Genomic DNA, 14377 nt, shown 5'->3' on the forward strand with positions numbered 1-14377 from the left:
AGGGCCCCTAGAGAGCGACAGGAGTGCAAGCGAGGCTGGCTTGAAAGGCTGGGTAGGGGTGGCGAGGCAGCCGCTCAGGAAGGCGGCTGGGCTCCCATCTGGAGAGCCAAGGGGCTGGGGCTGCTGAACAGATGGAGTGAAAGTTGCAGCTGGTGGAAATGCACTTTCATGTGTAAAGTTCGGCCCGTGGAGGATTGCGGTTTCCAACTCTGAAGGCAGCAGTGGGCAGGTGGCTCTGCTCCACGCTCCGCCTTCTCCCCCCCCCCCCCACCCGCCACTGCCACCCAGGAAACTTGACAGAGGCTCTGTGCCAGGCCCCAGCCACCATGCCTTCCGCCAGCATCCCTTTCAACAGGCAGGAGCTGGCATGGGGACACCTTGGCACAGCCTCGGCGGCAGGAGGACCACAATGCTTTAGCAGCTGACGGGGACAGGGGAATAGGATTAATCCGGCCTCCCCAGGAGGGGACCAGGTGGACCGAGAACAGACGCAGAGACGGAGGGAGGGAAGCGACCTTCCCAAGCTGTTCATGATACATACGCTGGGTCTCCACTCGGGGCTCGCGCGAGCTCTGGCCGAAGGGGAGGCCGCTGGGAAACGTGAAAACGCGGCAGCCACTGTGGCTCTGGACTCATTTCCCTACCCCCCCCCCCCCCCCCCCGACTTCAAGAGAGGTTTCTTGAGGAAAGAAGAGATCTGGAGTTCTTAAAGAAAGATTTGCCCAGCAGAGCTTGAACAGAGGAAGTGATTTTCATAATCTCTGGCTCTAACAGCCAGCCCCCCCGTCCTGGCGTGTTTGGACCGTCACCTGTGGGAGCAGAGACCACAATCACAACTGCAAACCTATTAAAGTTCCTCCCGGCAAGGCTTGGGCGCTTGGGGGAATTAGCCACCCAACCAGGGCACCTACAGCCGGCAGGAAGCCTGGGCAAAGAGCGTCAGCTCTCGTCTCTGCCCTGGGCTGTGCTCCCGGTCAGCCGGAACAGAAACTGCCAACTCTGTCCTGTTAAAATCCAAGGGCTTCTTTCAGAATATGTGATTTTTGCTTCCTTTTCTTAAAAAAAAAAACAACAAAAAAACAAGACAAAACCAAAAAACCCCAAACAGACCGGAACCCAGTCCCAGTCTTTTTGCCCTATTGTGTCCATTTGCCCAAGAGATGTCCGTATTTGAGATAATAACTTAAATATGCCTGAAGTGAAGGTAGTCTCTCTGTTCCTAGTGGGACGTCTTCTTGGCTCCTTTCCCAAACTTGGCATCGAGACCGAGACCTAAGGAAAGGGAAAAGATGGGCTTAGCTTTCTGAGGAGAAATGCAACCTACCAATGATTTCGAGAGTAGGGGGAGGGGAGGGGACGGTCAGCTTTAGTCTCCCCAACACTGGGAGCTTTAAATCAAACTAACGTGCAAACACCGGTTTTAGTGGACTCCCTCGGAGGAAAAAAAAAAAAAAAATCACCAAGATACAGGTAATTACATATATAGAATAAAATACGGTACAACGAAAAGAAAAACACGTCAAGACTTCTTAGCTAGTTCTCTCAGCGCATCCATGGCAGCACCAATCAGTAGGGAGTAAGTATAATGATTTTATCCTGTTCGGTGCGTGGGGAAACTTAAGTCGCCGGAGGAACATCACTAAAATGAAACGTACGTTAGGAAGGGTGGATTAGGCGCGATGCTTCCTTTCTTCTTTTAAAAACGTCTTCTCTAGGGGCGCCTGGGTGGCTCAGTCGGTTGGGCGGCCGACTTCGGCTCAGGTCATGATCTCACGGTCCGTGAGTTTGAGCCCCGCGTCGGGCTCTGTGCTGACAGCTCAGAGCCTGGAGCCTGTTTCGGATTCTGTGTCTCCCTCTCTCTGACCCTCCCCCATTCATGCCCTGTCTCTCTATCTCAAAAATAAATAAATGTTAAAAAATAAATAAATAAAAATAAATAAAAAATAAAAACGTCTTCTCTAAAATAACGACATAAATTTCATGAGTATACGTTTCAGGGGGGAAGAAAGTATCCCAAGCGCTGCCACTCTCTGTGTGCCCAGAGAGGGCAGCTCTGCCGGCAACTTACCCAAGAACACGAGCACGGTGCCCACCCACTGCAGGGGGCTGATGGGGTTGGCAAAGAGGATCACAGAGGCCAAAATGGTGAAGAACTTGCGAGTTGTCGTGATGATGGAACAGGTCAGGGGGCCAAAATACACCACCGTCATGAAGATGAAACTCTAGAGAGACGGAGAGTGTGGGGGTCGGCCTGGCTCTCGGGGATCCGCCACCAGGTCTAAGGTCTGCGAGGGGCCATCGGGGCTCTCTCGGCCCACCCTCTTCCCCCCAGCCGGGTCAGTCTCTCTCAGGGAAGCCACGCCACCCCGTCGTCATGCGCTCACCTGCCCCAGGGCGCTGGTCAGACCAAAGAGCAGGATGTTGTAGATGATGGTAGGGTATCTTTCGGCAAAGCTCAAGAACTCCCAGAGCTCGCCAGTGAACAGGATGCCTAGGGAAAGATGTCTGGGGGTGAGTGGCGCACGTCCCATGCCTATAACGGTGCGTGTGCCTGCGGACGACCCACTGGAGTACCCCACAGGAGAAAGCGCGGAAGGAGTCTGTACTGTCCCGTCAGGCAGCCTCCTAGTCTTCCGATTAGAGAAACTAACTAAAGACTCTTCCGAGAGAGGCTTGGGAATCGATTCGTCACTTCTGCCAAAGCCACTGGAATCAGGGATCCTCACGTGCTGGGGAGATACTGCCCCACGCATCGCCGGCTCAGTGGAGCCCCGAGCGCTGGTCACCTCCAGCCATCGGCAGCCTCCTCCGTGAAGCCCACCGGGCTGTACAAAAAATACTCCCCGTGTGCGCCCGGATTTGAAAATCAGGTTAGGAAGCGCTGATTTAAAGGCAAATGCGTCCACATTCGAACTATACTCGGTACACGCCAAATACTATCTCATCTCTCTCCCTGGGTTCCCAAGGCACCCCCGTGACCCAGCCTTGCCTGTGCAATGAGTAGCAAGCACAGCCTGCTGGGAAGCTTTCTCCAGGAAGGTTTCTCGGGGGGCTGGACAGAAGGGCCCCTTTGAGCCAAGAAAGGCCCTTGGCCTGGGCAAAGTTAGCAACTGGCCTCTGCGCTGGGGGTCAACTGGCGGAGGGTGGTCTGGCCTCTGGTGACACAACAGAAAGAAGAGCAAAACTGCTCCTTACCAGCTCCCAGCAGCAATGTCGACCAAAGGTTGATGTTCAACATCATGTGGTTGGAGCCCGTTTGGTAGTGAGCCCGCATGTGGTCCTGGGAAACGCCTGTCAGTCCGTCCAGGGTCAGAGACAGCAACTGGAAAAGAGAGGGAGGGTGCAGCCGGCAGTGAGGCCACCAGGCCGCACCGCCACCCCCTGTCCCAGGACACGGTACTCTCAGTTTTCTGAGACCTCCTCACAAAGCCGCTGCCTTAGGACAGAGTCCCTCAGAACAAAATGCTGCCGAGCGGTCACGGGTGGGCGGTCAGGAGAGCTCACGCTAGCTCACTCCCCCCCCCCCCCCCCCCCCAGGCACTAGAACGGCAGCCTATCTGAGCCCCAACGGTCATAATGTAATCAGAGTAGGACGGGACGCCTCCCACTTCCCAACACAACGCCATGAAACTTCGTGTGCAGGGGCCAGAGGAACACATTGTGAGGACGCGTGTATTTTGTTATAGCAAGGACAGGGAATCTAGTCCTGGCGTGTTGGCCTCCCGGCTTGGAGCAGTGCTCTGGACTGGCTTCTGCAGTCACACCGCCCAGATTGGAACCCCGGGCAAAGTCAGCCACGAACTCTGGCCACTTAATAGCTGTGTGACCACGGCAAGTGACTTAACCTCTCTGTGTCTCACTTCCTTCGTATGGAAAACGAAGAGAACACCACGTACGTTGTAAGGTCATCGTCGTAAAAAGTAACCAACGAATAGGTAAGCCACTGGGGGCAATGCCTAATACACAGCAAGCAACGGTTACTGTGTTTTTCTTTTAAACTCTGGCTTCCAGGTTTCTCAGAAAAGCTACAGCGAGAGACACACTATTCCTTCCCTGTTCGCTCTGGCCTCACACCAGTGTTTAAATGCAGGCCTCGGAGTCGTCCCCTCCCCGGGAGGGCTGAGCTGTAGTTAAATATTTCAGGCCTCCCACTACGGCCTTCGCAGAGCCAGGGGCCACACAGCAAGAGGCAAAGACCAGAAGTGGGGGGCATATGGAGCACCACGATCTCTCTCAAGACACATAACCCCAGGTGGGGATGCTCCTTGGTTGTGATTACTGGAAAAGGCTGCCTTTCCACGAGGATCACGTACCAGAAGCAGCTCTCCGTAGCCAACTGTGTGGTCTTCTATCCCAACTACTTTCTTGGGCTTGTACATGAAAAGGGCCACTCCAGCCACAATTAGCAACACACACAGGTACTTGGCCATTGGGTACTTCTTCTTCAAGAGGGTAACTCCAAGGAGCATGACTACAGGGAAGAAACAGTGGAAAATTCCGGTACCCACAGGCACTGATGAGCCCGCCCCTCTTCTCTGGAGGGCCAAGAAAAGACTCATGGGAGAAAACAACGTCTGAGAAGGAAGGCCTATAGACGGTAAGAGGAAGGTGTGCAAGGCTGGCTCCCAGATAGAGATGATTGGGCAACAGGGTGAACAAAGGGTATAAGGCAGGGAAAAGGGAGAGAACAAAGGTGAAAGGTCCAAGAAGGAACAAGGCAAGGGTGGGGATAAGGGAAAAGAGTGAGAGATTCAGAGAAAGAAATTGACGATCGAAATGGGATTGAGCGGGGGGCGCGTGGGTGGCTCAGTCGGTTGAGCATCCAACTCTTGCTTTTGGCTTGGGTCATGACCAGGGTTGTGGGATCGAGCCCCGAGTCAGGCTCCACCCTGAGCGTGAAGCCTGCTTAAGATTCTCTCCCTCTCTCTCCCCCTCTGCCCCTCCCCCCGCTCATGCTTTCTCTCTCTCAAAAAAATAAACAAAAAAACCCCACAACAAAATAGGATTAAAATTTTTTTTTAACTTTTTTTATTTTTTTAAATTTTGAGACAGAGAGAGACAGAGCATGAATGGGGGAGGGGCAGAGAGAGAGGGAGACGCAGAATCGGAAACAGGCTCCAGGCTCTGAGCTGTCAGCACAGAGCCCGACGCGGGGCTCGAACTCACGGACCGCGAGATCATGACCCGAGCTGAAGTCGGACGTTTAACCGACTGAGCCACCCAGGCGCCCCCAAAATAGGATTTAGAGTGTCTAATGACCACGTAAACACACGGGACGCCAAAATGACCGGCACGAGAAGCAGACTAGGTCAGCCTCTAGCTCATGCACCCCCAACGCCACAGGAAGTGATACGGATGACAGGATGGCAACAGGAAGGGACGGAGGGGCGACTCTCAAGATAGCTGAGATGGGATGACGAATCCAAAGGAATACACAGCTCTAGCAGAGGAGTAGAGGGCTTCCTACAGGAAGAGTGAGGACGGTAGATGGGGACCATCTTCTTCTGCTTACCTGGGATTGGCTTGCAGGATTTACCAAGGACCTGAAATTAAATTCAGCAAATAATATCTGAGCCATCGGTGACGTGCCAGGCCCGTGCTATGTCAGGATGAGTAACTGTGGGGCCTACGGCAGAAACCGCAGCCTGTCATGGCCAAACCTCCGCTAAACCTCAGCTCTCTAGTTCTTTGCCCTCTGAATTTCTCCAACCCATTCTCCTTTTATTTAAGCGAAGGAACCTTCGTTCTTTTCCAACTACTGCTGAGCCGACCCTCCTCCCACCCTGAGGTTTCACCTGAGTCGGATAGTTGACAAACTGTAGTGCTGAGTTGCTGGAGACCATGGCACCCAGATAGGAGACAGAGCAGGCAGCATAGAGCCAGCTCCGAGTGCGATCCACCCTCGCAGTGTCAAAAAACTGGATCACTGGGAGAAGACAAAAAAACATGTTAAGAGAAACCTGGTGGGCCCAGGATGGACTACTGAGCAAAAGTTGGAAGCCACATGAAAGGAACTTGTCCAATAAGACGAGCAGCACAAGGTATTTCTGTCCTCTTAGACTGGGAAATCTCTGAAGATTACGCTCCCCAGTCTCACCTACGCCTAACACAAGACCACATGCAGAGCAGGGATGGGGGCTCATTCAGTTCAAGGGACTAGTTAGCCCTGATGCAGCCCCCAGGGAACAAAGAGAGAAGCTCAAAACATGTTTGAAGCTGACGCATAAAGGAAAATCAAAGGGAAAAAGAAAAGAAAAAAAAGTAAAGGATTCTCCGTGGGGATCTGGAACACAGAAGACCCATTCTCTGCACATTTCTGACTCAGAAGTTGGTCTGATTTGAGGAAACAGGGTTGTACCCCGTTCCAAAGCCATTCCTTTTGTACACTGAACAGAGAGGCTGCGAAAGTGCTAAAGAGGGTGGAGGTCTTGGGAGCCGGGTGGGTAGGGAGAGAGCACGCAACGCATTACTATACAGGTACTCACAGATCTTGGCAAACACAGCATTGATCACACATTGGATGAAGACCAGAGTTAAGGCAAAAGTGAATGTCTCCGGTTTGGCTCCCTCCCCATACTTTCCTCTTGTTCTAAGAACGAAAAGGGGGGGGGGGGCGGGGAGGAGAGGAATTAGTGTGTTTCCCTCAGGGTCATCTAGTATGTCCGGAACCACGGAAAGCTTTAAAACGATCTTGCTTCTCTGAACGAAGGGGCAGTTTGGTAAGGATCACAGGCCTCATTCGCAAGAGGGTTTGATGTTATTGGATCTAGAAACCAGACATCCCGGCCTGCGAATCCCGTAGACTAGGGGATGGAGCTAGAGGAAACGTGGCACATCAGACGGTGAAACGAGGTACCCCACGCAGCAGATGAAGGGGTACGGGCTACAGCAGCAGAGCCCAGGGCAAAAGAACCCGCGGTCTGCAAACATCTGTAAGGACCAAAGAGGAGCCGGCGGCACAGGCACGCAAACCTGTGTGGGGGTAGAATTCTCAGCCTGTAAAACGCAGGCCTTTCAGATCCAAAAGGAAGAAAAACAAGGGAAGAAAACGAACCAGGTCCCGAAAATTCGGAGACCAACTTTCGCGTTTTGGAAACCTGAGCAGGTACAGAGGCGGCCGCCAAGGGGTCGGGGTGCTGGGAGGGCGGGAGGGAGGGCACGAGGGGACACTCCGATCAGGGGCGGGAGGCCCCGCGAACGCGGCCACAGGGGCGAGACAGGGGGTCAAGCGTGCGCTCCGGTCCCGGGGATCTGATGCTCACATCTTCTCCTGCAGGATCCCATAGTAGAAATAGCAGACAAAGACGCCGAGGAAGCAGAGCGGCAGGCGCAGCCGGTCGGGCACCAGGGAGCTGCTAGCGGCCATGAGACGCCCGGACGACCCGACCGGAGACCCGCTCACAGCCGGCAGCGGCGGCGACGGGGACAGCTCCAGCCGGACATCGCCGACCGGCGGCAGGGGCCTCATAGGAGCTGCATGCGACCGCTGCTCAGCAGGCCCCAGCAGCCACCGCCAGAGCTGCCAGTTCAGGGCCTCCGAGGGGGAAACGCCTCGGGACCCGGAAACCGCTCCCAAGGAAAGGAGATCTACCCTGAAACCTTGGCTGCGACCCTGGTGGCCAAGAGAGCCAGCCGCCCCGAAGTTAATTCCTCGCCCTCGAGCTCTTCCGATCAGGCAACTCCGAGGACAGCTGCGACCCGGAGCTCCACGGGATGGCCTACGAGCTAGGCGGGCGGGGAGTGATGACGTATAAGGATGTGGAGGTCAGCAATTGGCTGCGCTGTGCGAAGACAGACAGGTGAGTGGGAAGGAGGTTGCGGCCAGCTGGGCAAATCCCCCCGTCTCTTTCCCAGTCAGCGGTCAGGCTTCCGCTGGGTCCTAACGCCAGGAAAGTCTCAGTGGAACCTCAGCGCCCCCTAGCTGCTGCCCCGCGTCAGCGCCTCGCCCTCTGCCCGAAGACCAGGCGTTTGAGAGCGGTCCTCCTTCCAGAGCACATCCGTAGCCTTCCAAGGGTTAGGCTAACCTAACGCGTGCTGTCTCCGTGCCAAGCGGCAGTTTTCCCGGCCTCAATTAGTATTAGCCACCTTGTCGCCTCTTGGCTGTTCTGAGGATCAAATGGGCTGAGGTTTGTGAAAAGCGTCTCGTAAACCGTGAAGTGCGCTGTGCGAGTTTAAGGCATTATTCGTCCTGACACTTTTCTCGACTCTGATCGGATTTCCTCACCTCCTGGAGGTGGAAATGGAAGCTCACCGAAGTGACTTTTCTCCAGGGTCTTATGCATCCCCAGCAATGGGCCTGCCACCCTCCAGATTCTTTCCCATTAAAGGACCGCCTTTTTGGACCCCTCCCTCACCCAAGTGTTGGGCCTGCATCAAGACCCCAGGGCTTTCCACTACAACCCCCAAGTGCCACTTAATCAATGGACTCTGGGCTGCTATCTGGGTAGAGCCTCCTTCTCTGCTTCTAACAGCTCACTCCTTTGGCACAGCCTCAGGCAAAGGAAGGAAACTCAGGGCAGCACCACACCCATCACTCCGGGCCTGACTCACTAAGGCTTTGGGGGTAGGCCAAACATCTTTTGGGGGGGGGGGGGAGGAGTAAGAGAAAGAAGACAGGGTCTGTCTTCAAACCCCTGTCTCCTTTCTATTAATGAGCCCCCCCACACACACACACACACAATTTGCTCTCTCGCCCTGTGGCTTATTCCACTGAATCAGCCTGTGATTCCAGGGCACCAAACAGTAGCTGGGGTGAGAGACCTAGGTTCCAGTCCCCGCCCTGCCTCTTCACCAGCTGGGACTTCAAACAATTCTCTTGACCTCTGAGTCAAGTTTCCTCATCTGAAATTAATGGGAAAATACTAACAAGCAGGAGAGCGCTGTGGTCAGAAGCATGGGCACCGGATTCAAATGATCTGCTTCCCAATCTTAGCTCCCCCACTTTGTGTCTTTGGGGTGAGGCTATACAATTTTTCTTTCTCTCATTAGTACAGTGGGATTTATCCAGTTCTCTCACTCTTTGTGTTGTTGCGATATTTCGGTAAGATTTCAGGTCAAGCACTTAACAGGGTTTCTGATGCTCACCGAGCCAATGCCTACAGGGATAGCCTTTAGGAGCTTGTCTTGCGGTCTTACAAGATAGGTGCGATTGTAGTTATTACAACTGCTCTTGGGGTAGTCAACTTTCCGCCCCTCCAGTAGGGATCGGATGCCAGGTGATAATGTTTGTAAATCGCAAAGCGCCATCGGAATGTTGGGGTGGCTGTTTCCGTTTCCCCTCAAAGCTGCTGAGCTCTTACAGGTGCAGCGCGATAGAGCTGAGAGGCTGCAAACCCCTCTGTGTTGTGGGTACTCAGGAGGTGGAAAGAATGCTCCAGAAAAGCCAAAGCTTCCCTAAAACCGCGCCCGGAGTTTCAGCCTGCTTGCCATTCTCTCGTCTTGTTCCCCTGGCTGGTGCAAGGAGCACCCACGACGTCAAACTTGGTCCCCCTCGCGTCCTCTCTGAAACCCACTCTCTCTAGGGAGCTTTTCCGGACTCATCCCCACTGACTTCTGGCTTCCCCACTGACTCCTTCACCCCACCTCCACCACACCCTTCATCTGGACAGCCTTTCTACGGACCTGCTGCTTAGACGTCCGTGTAAAGAATCCAAGCCTAGTGACCTGAGGACAGGAACACTGTCCATCCACACAACGCCCACATCCATGTAACATCCCCATTCTTACATGTTCAGTAAAGACCCCTCTTGAAGATAAGCAGGAAATGATCAATATAATACCTCATATCTCATTCCCTCCCCCCCCCCCCCCCCCCCAAATCATGTCTAACAGAACCTCAGGCTGCTGGGAATACTTATTTATTTGGTCTATTAACACCAAGATCTGCAAAAAAACAACTTCTAAACACAGGATAAGAAAACTTGAACATTAACATTCTTCGATTTCGCGTAAGCTCTGCAGTACGGAAAATATACAAACTTCAAACAGCTGCAAAAATAGTGTCTTTGGGAGAAAATAGAGTTTCTACATCGATACAAGAAAAATAGGCATTTTTCTAATCCAACCCAGTCCTGGGGCAGGTGGAGGGTCGCCACTTGCCACCTGGAGGAATGCCAGCTGTCCCTCTCCCCACTGCCCACCTGGGGCTGGGCAAGCCGGGCCGCTGCTTAAGACAATCTTAGGGTGAAAGCGAGATGAAAATGCCACTTGGGAAAACGCTTGGTTCCCATCTCTGCCAGCAGCTGCATTGGTCAAGTGTTCTGGCCCTTGAGGGCTGCTTTGGTCGGCTCCTCCAATGAGAGGGAGGCATGGGGAGGGGGGGTATATATCTTCACGTCTCCTCCTCCGTGTCCGGGGGGGGGGGGGAGAGGGAAGGACATCTGTGGGGTCCCCTCTCCTTCGATCATGGGCAGCTTGCTCCATGACAAGGTCAAGGGCGCCATATACAGCCCTTTGGACTCACACCCAGGGGTGGGGGACCCAAGACCTTCGGGGGTGAGTTTTCCACCAAGTGAGAGAGGCGGCAAGAACACAGGTGTGACTTGTGAGCTGCCCAGCTGCTAGTGGAGAAGGCAGGTCCCCTCACATTCGGAGGGGCCGGTGTCCGCCAGAAAGAGGACCCGGGGCTTTGACACGATAAATGAAAGTGCTCGAAGGCCGGAAGGGAAGGGCTCCTTCATCCCCCACCTCAGGGGAGCTAGGGAGGGGCCTGCCACCAAGGCACTGGTCTCCATGGCGAAGTGATGGGGTCAGGGCCCTCAGACCACCAGGGAACTCTGGAAAAGCACAGGCTCTTCTGATGGCGGGGTGCGCTGCCACGGCTCGAATGGCAGCGAGGAGGCTTTGGTGGCCTCTGGATCCTTCCGAGGCGGTGGCCTGGGGCTGGCAGGGGGAAGGGGGGACCCCGGGCTCGAGGGGCAGTTGCGGAAAATGAAGCCCATGCTGGGGAAGAGGGGCTTCATCAAGCTGACGGGGCAGAAGGCCGAGCCGGTCGGGTTGAAATGAACTTTGTTCTTGTCAGGACAGGAAGTCAGGAAGGCCAGGTCAGGGCCTGGGGACCTGGAGGACGGAGAGAGAAACACACACACACACGGAGAGAAACAGCTAGTGAGAAGGGATGGGGGCATCAGGGGAGCTGGGTCTCTGTTCAAACGGGAGAAAACTACAGGCTACTAAGCCAGTCTTTAGGCCCTCCGCTCTCCATTTATTAGGAATAGGGTTAAACCACAGGAAATCTAGAAACAGGAGGGATTAAAGCTAGACCGGAAGGAGAACTTCCTCACGATGTGATTTCTGAAGAGGAAACCAAGGGATCTTTTCTAAAAAAATTTTTTCTAATATTTATTTTTCGAGAGAGACAGAGACAGAATGCGGGTGGGTTAGGGGCAGAGAGAGAGGGAGACACGGAATCCAAAGCAGGCTCCAAGCTGTCAGCACAGAGCCTGACGCGGGGCTCGAACTCACGAGCCGTGAGATCATGACCTGAGCCGAAGTCGGACGCTCAACTGACTGAGCCACCCAGGCGCCCCCCAAGGGATCTTTTAATTTGAGAGATTTTATCAGTAAGCAGTGTTTTGGGGGCAGGCCACTTGCCCAAAAGCAGAGGCCCAGGCAAAGTGATTTTCTAAGACTTTTTGTAGCCTAACGCAGGGTTTCTCAGCAACAGCGCTATGGACGTGTGGGGCTGGGTAACTCTTGGTGGCAGGGAGCTGTCCTGAGCCTTGTGGGATGCTTACCCGCATCCCTGGGCCCTACCCACCAGGTGCCAGGAGCACCTGTGCCCCCCTTAGGCTGTGACAACCAAAAATGTTTCCTGACATTGCCAAATGTCCCCTGGCGGGGGGGGGGGGGGGATGTCCCCCACTGAAATCTACTGACCTAAAGAATCTCATTTTTTACACATTTGAAAGGTGTGATTTTTTTCAAAGCCCTTGCTGAGAGGCAAGGGTAACAACCGTCTGGAGAAGGCAGCCCGACCTTAATAGGAGGTCTGGGCTCTAACTCACCACGCGGTCCTGACCCGCCTATCTCACCTTTAATGTGGAAACAACCGCCCCCACCCTTTTGGTCATGTGGAGGAAACGGAAGGATAAAAGGAGTGAGGTCAGGGAGTTCTAGAGTAAGGAATCCTTATGATAAAGAAGATCCGAGGATGGGGGTGCCCGGGTGGCTCAGTTGGTTGGGCGTCCAACTTCAGCTCAGGTCATGATCTCGTGGGTCGTGAGCTCGAGCCCCACGTCAGGCTTTCTGCCGTCAGTGCACAGCCTGCTTTGGATCCTCTGTCCCCTCTCTCTCTGCCCCTCTCCCTCTCCTTCTCCCTCTCTCTCTCTCTCTCTCTCAAAGACCCATGGGAAGGCCTGCGGTCCCTGGGGAGTCCACAGCGGCAAGGTATCCCCCCGACCAAGAAGGGTTGAAAAGAATCGGTGTGTGCACGCACACTTAGGGATGGCGACCCAGGAGACCGAGCACCCCTCAAAGGACATGAGGGCATGACCCTGAAGGGCTTGATTCCCCCTCTTCCCTGGGAAATCCGGGCCATCTTATAGGATCAGCAGCTAGGAAAAGGAGAACGTGGCAAAAGAATTGCTAAACACAGGGACTTCCCAATAGGAAAGTTGGTAACAATGAAAAGGCCGCAAGGAGCTGGGAATTTCTATCCCAGGGCATCCCGGAAAGCATTCAGTGGGTCACCGCCTCTCTGAAAGGATTAACGCAGGGGCAGGACGCCGCAGGACATGACTTTAAGACCTCTGCTGGCATCATGAGTCCATGGAAGGATCAGGACAGGCACCAGCCTTATTTCCACAAGCAACCCCAGCTCGGAGTTACTCAAGTATACTCAGCAGGCTGAAGCACCTGCTTCAGCCGCAAGGTGTGGCCCTCTTCCTCCACACCACCCCTGGGGACCCAGGGTTCTTGGAGAGGTACCGAGGCAACAGTGATGCTGGGAGAAAAACCCTGGGGGGGAGGGGGCTGTGATTTTCTCCATAATTCCCACTCCGGCTTATAGATGGGCCCCTGCCGCTACCATGGACTCTCCTCTCCCTTATCTGAAACGTGAACGGAACTCTCAAGTCTCAAACCCTGTCCTAGCTACATCTTGGCTCACACGCCATGACTTAAATCTTCCTGAGAATCTGTCCCGCTGACAATGAAACTGGCAGGGGGAATGAAATGAGCTCTTAGGGCACCTGCTAAGGGGCATATGGAAAGGTTTGGCCGTCTCTGCTAATGGGAGGGAGCAGAAGTCAATCAACATCAGAATGGGAAGGGGGGTGAAGAGGAGACAGGGAAACAGACCACAAGAGACTCTTAAGGATCGAGAACAAACTGAGGGAGGTGGGTGGGGGGTGGGGGGTGGGCTAGAAGGGGGATGGGAATTAAGGAGGGCACGTGTTGTGATGAGCACTGGGCGTTGTATGTAAGCGATGAATCGCTGAATTCTACTCCTGAAACCAATACTGCACCGTGTGTTAACTAACTAGAATTTAAATTAAAAAAAAAAAAAAACCAACACCAGAATGGCTTCTGAGTTGTCCAACCTGGGTCGGGACAATTCCATAGTCCATCCTTGCAAGGACTGGACATTTCTGTCTGGGAGTTCATGACACTCGAACCACTGCAGCCACAGGGTGAAGACTTGACTCAGAAGCCGTTAGGAGGCCGTTTGGGGGACTGTCACTGCGGTGGGGACGAGACACCTCGCCTCTCTGCCTGAGAGAACTGGTATGTTCTCTCTCTCTCTCTCTCTCTCTCTCTCTCTCCGATTACTGTCTAGCAAGCTCACGCCTTCCACAGGGATGGAAAAAAAATAGAAGAAACAAAGGGTTTAGGTTTCAGATCTGTTTCCTTTCCACCTCCTGCAGCACTTGTGGCTGGCATGTGGGCAGAGAGCAGGTTTCCATGGAGATAACGATAAGCAAAGATTGAAGGGCTCAGAGTAGGTAATGTCAACAAGTTTGATGGTGGAAAAAGTGCAATACCAATCATCTGAAGTTGACAACGTCCCCGGGACAGAGAGTCCAAGACCGAAGAAGAGCCAGTCGGGTGGGACGGTGCAGGGGCTCCCCGCCTTCCCCAGCCCGCCCCAGCCCGCCCCTGCCTGCCCCTGCCCGCCCCTGCCCGCCCTGTCCACAGCAGGTACTCACGTGGCCTCTTCAAACACACGTACTCTCTCGCAGCCTTCCGGGGGCTCCCGCTTAAAGACGTAGCTGTGATTGGGCCGAGGGGAGGCGGCAAAGGCAAGGACTGGAGATGGGCTGCTGTCTTCAAGGCAGGCTGGGTGGCCCGGAGAGGAGGCTGCAAACAGAGCAAGGCTGAGCCCAGTGGAGCTGAAGGAAAGGAAGGTCTCCGCTTCCCTGGGCTCAGGCCTCGGTGG

At 54.3% G+C, this 14377-nt stretch overlaps 2 protein-coding genes across 3 annotated transcripts in view; both read right to left on the minus strand.

Annotated features, from left to right (window-relative positions):
* Positions 1–1007: 1007 nt before the first annotated feature.
* Positions 1008–7606, minus strand: SLC35B1 (solute carrier family 35 member B1). Its single transcript, XM_047845560.1, has 9 exons — positions 7263–7606; positions 6486–6589; positions 5796–5926; positions 5513–5543; positions 4314–4471; positions 3196–3322; positions 2385–2491; positions 2069–2222; positions 1008–1272 (listed from the first exon to the last, which is right to left on the minus strand). Exons 1-9 carry the CDS (start codon positions 7466–7468, stop codon positions 1220–1222), a joined length of 1071 nt encoding a protein of 356 aa, XP_047701516.1. The 5' UTR covers positions 7469–7606; the 3' UTR covers positions 1008–1219.
* Positions 7607–9841: 2235 nt separating this feature from the next.
* The window catches only part of FAM117A (family with sequence similarity 117 member A), a 43761-nt gene continuing 39225 nt past the window's right edge, over positions 9842–14377 (minus strand). For both annotated transcript variants that reach the window (XM_047845557.1, XM_047845558.1), the window contains exons 7-8: positions 14148–14298; positions 9842–11058 (exon numbers count right to left, since the gene is read on the minus strand). In XM_047845557.1, coding sequence (XP_047701513.1) covers positions 10758–11058; positions 14148–14298 — 452 coding nt within the window. In that variant the 3' untranslated portion in view covers positions 9842–10757. The remainder of the gene's footprint in view (positions 11059–14147; positions 14299–14377) is intronic.

This window comes from Prionailurus viverrinus, unplaced genomic scaffold (genome assembly GCF_022837055.1).
Source record: "Prionailurus viverrinus isolate Anna unplaced genomic scaffold, UM_Priviv_1.0 scaffold_35, whole genome shotgun sequence".
NCBI lineage: Eukaryota > Metazoa > Chordata > Mammalia > Carnivora > Felidae > Prionailurus > Prionailurus viverrinus.

Bases quoted from the DNA above. Each gene is read 5' to 3' on its own strand.
- SLC35B1 (XM_047845560.1), bottom strand. From the start codon at position 7,468: ATGAGGCCCCTGCCGCCGGTCGGCGATGTCCGGCTGGAGCTGTCCCCG. The intron at 6,590-7,262 runs GTGAGCATCAGA...TTTCGTTCTTAG, and splicing joins GGGATCCTGCAGGAGAAGAT to AACAAGAGGAAAGTATGGGG. The intron at 1,273-2,068 runs GTAAGTTGCCGG...CCCTTTCCTTAG, and splicing joins CACCGTGCTCGTGTTCTTGG to GTCTCGGTCTCGATGCCAAG.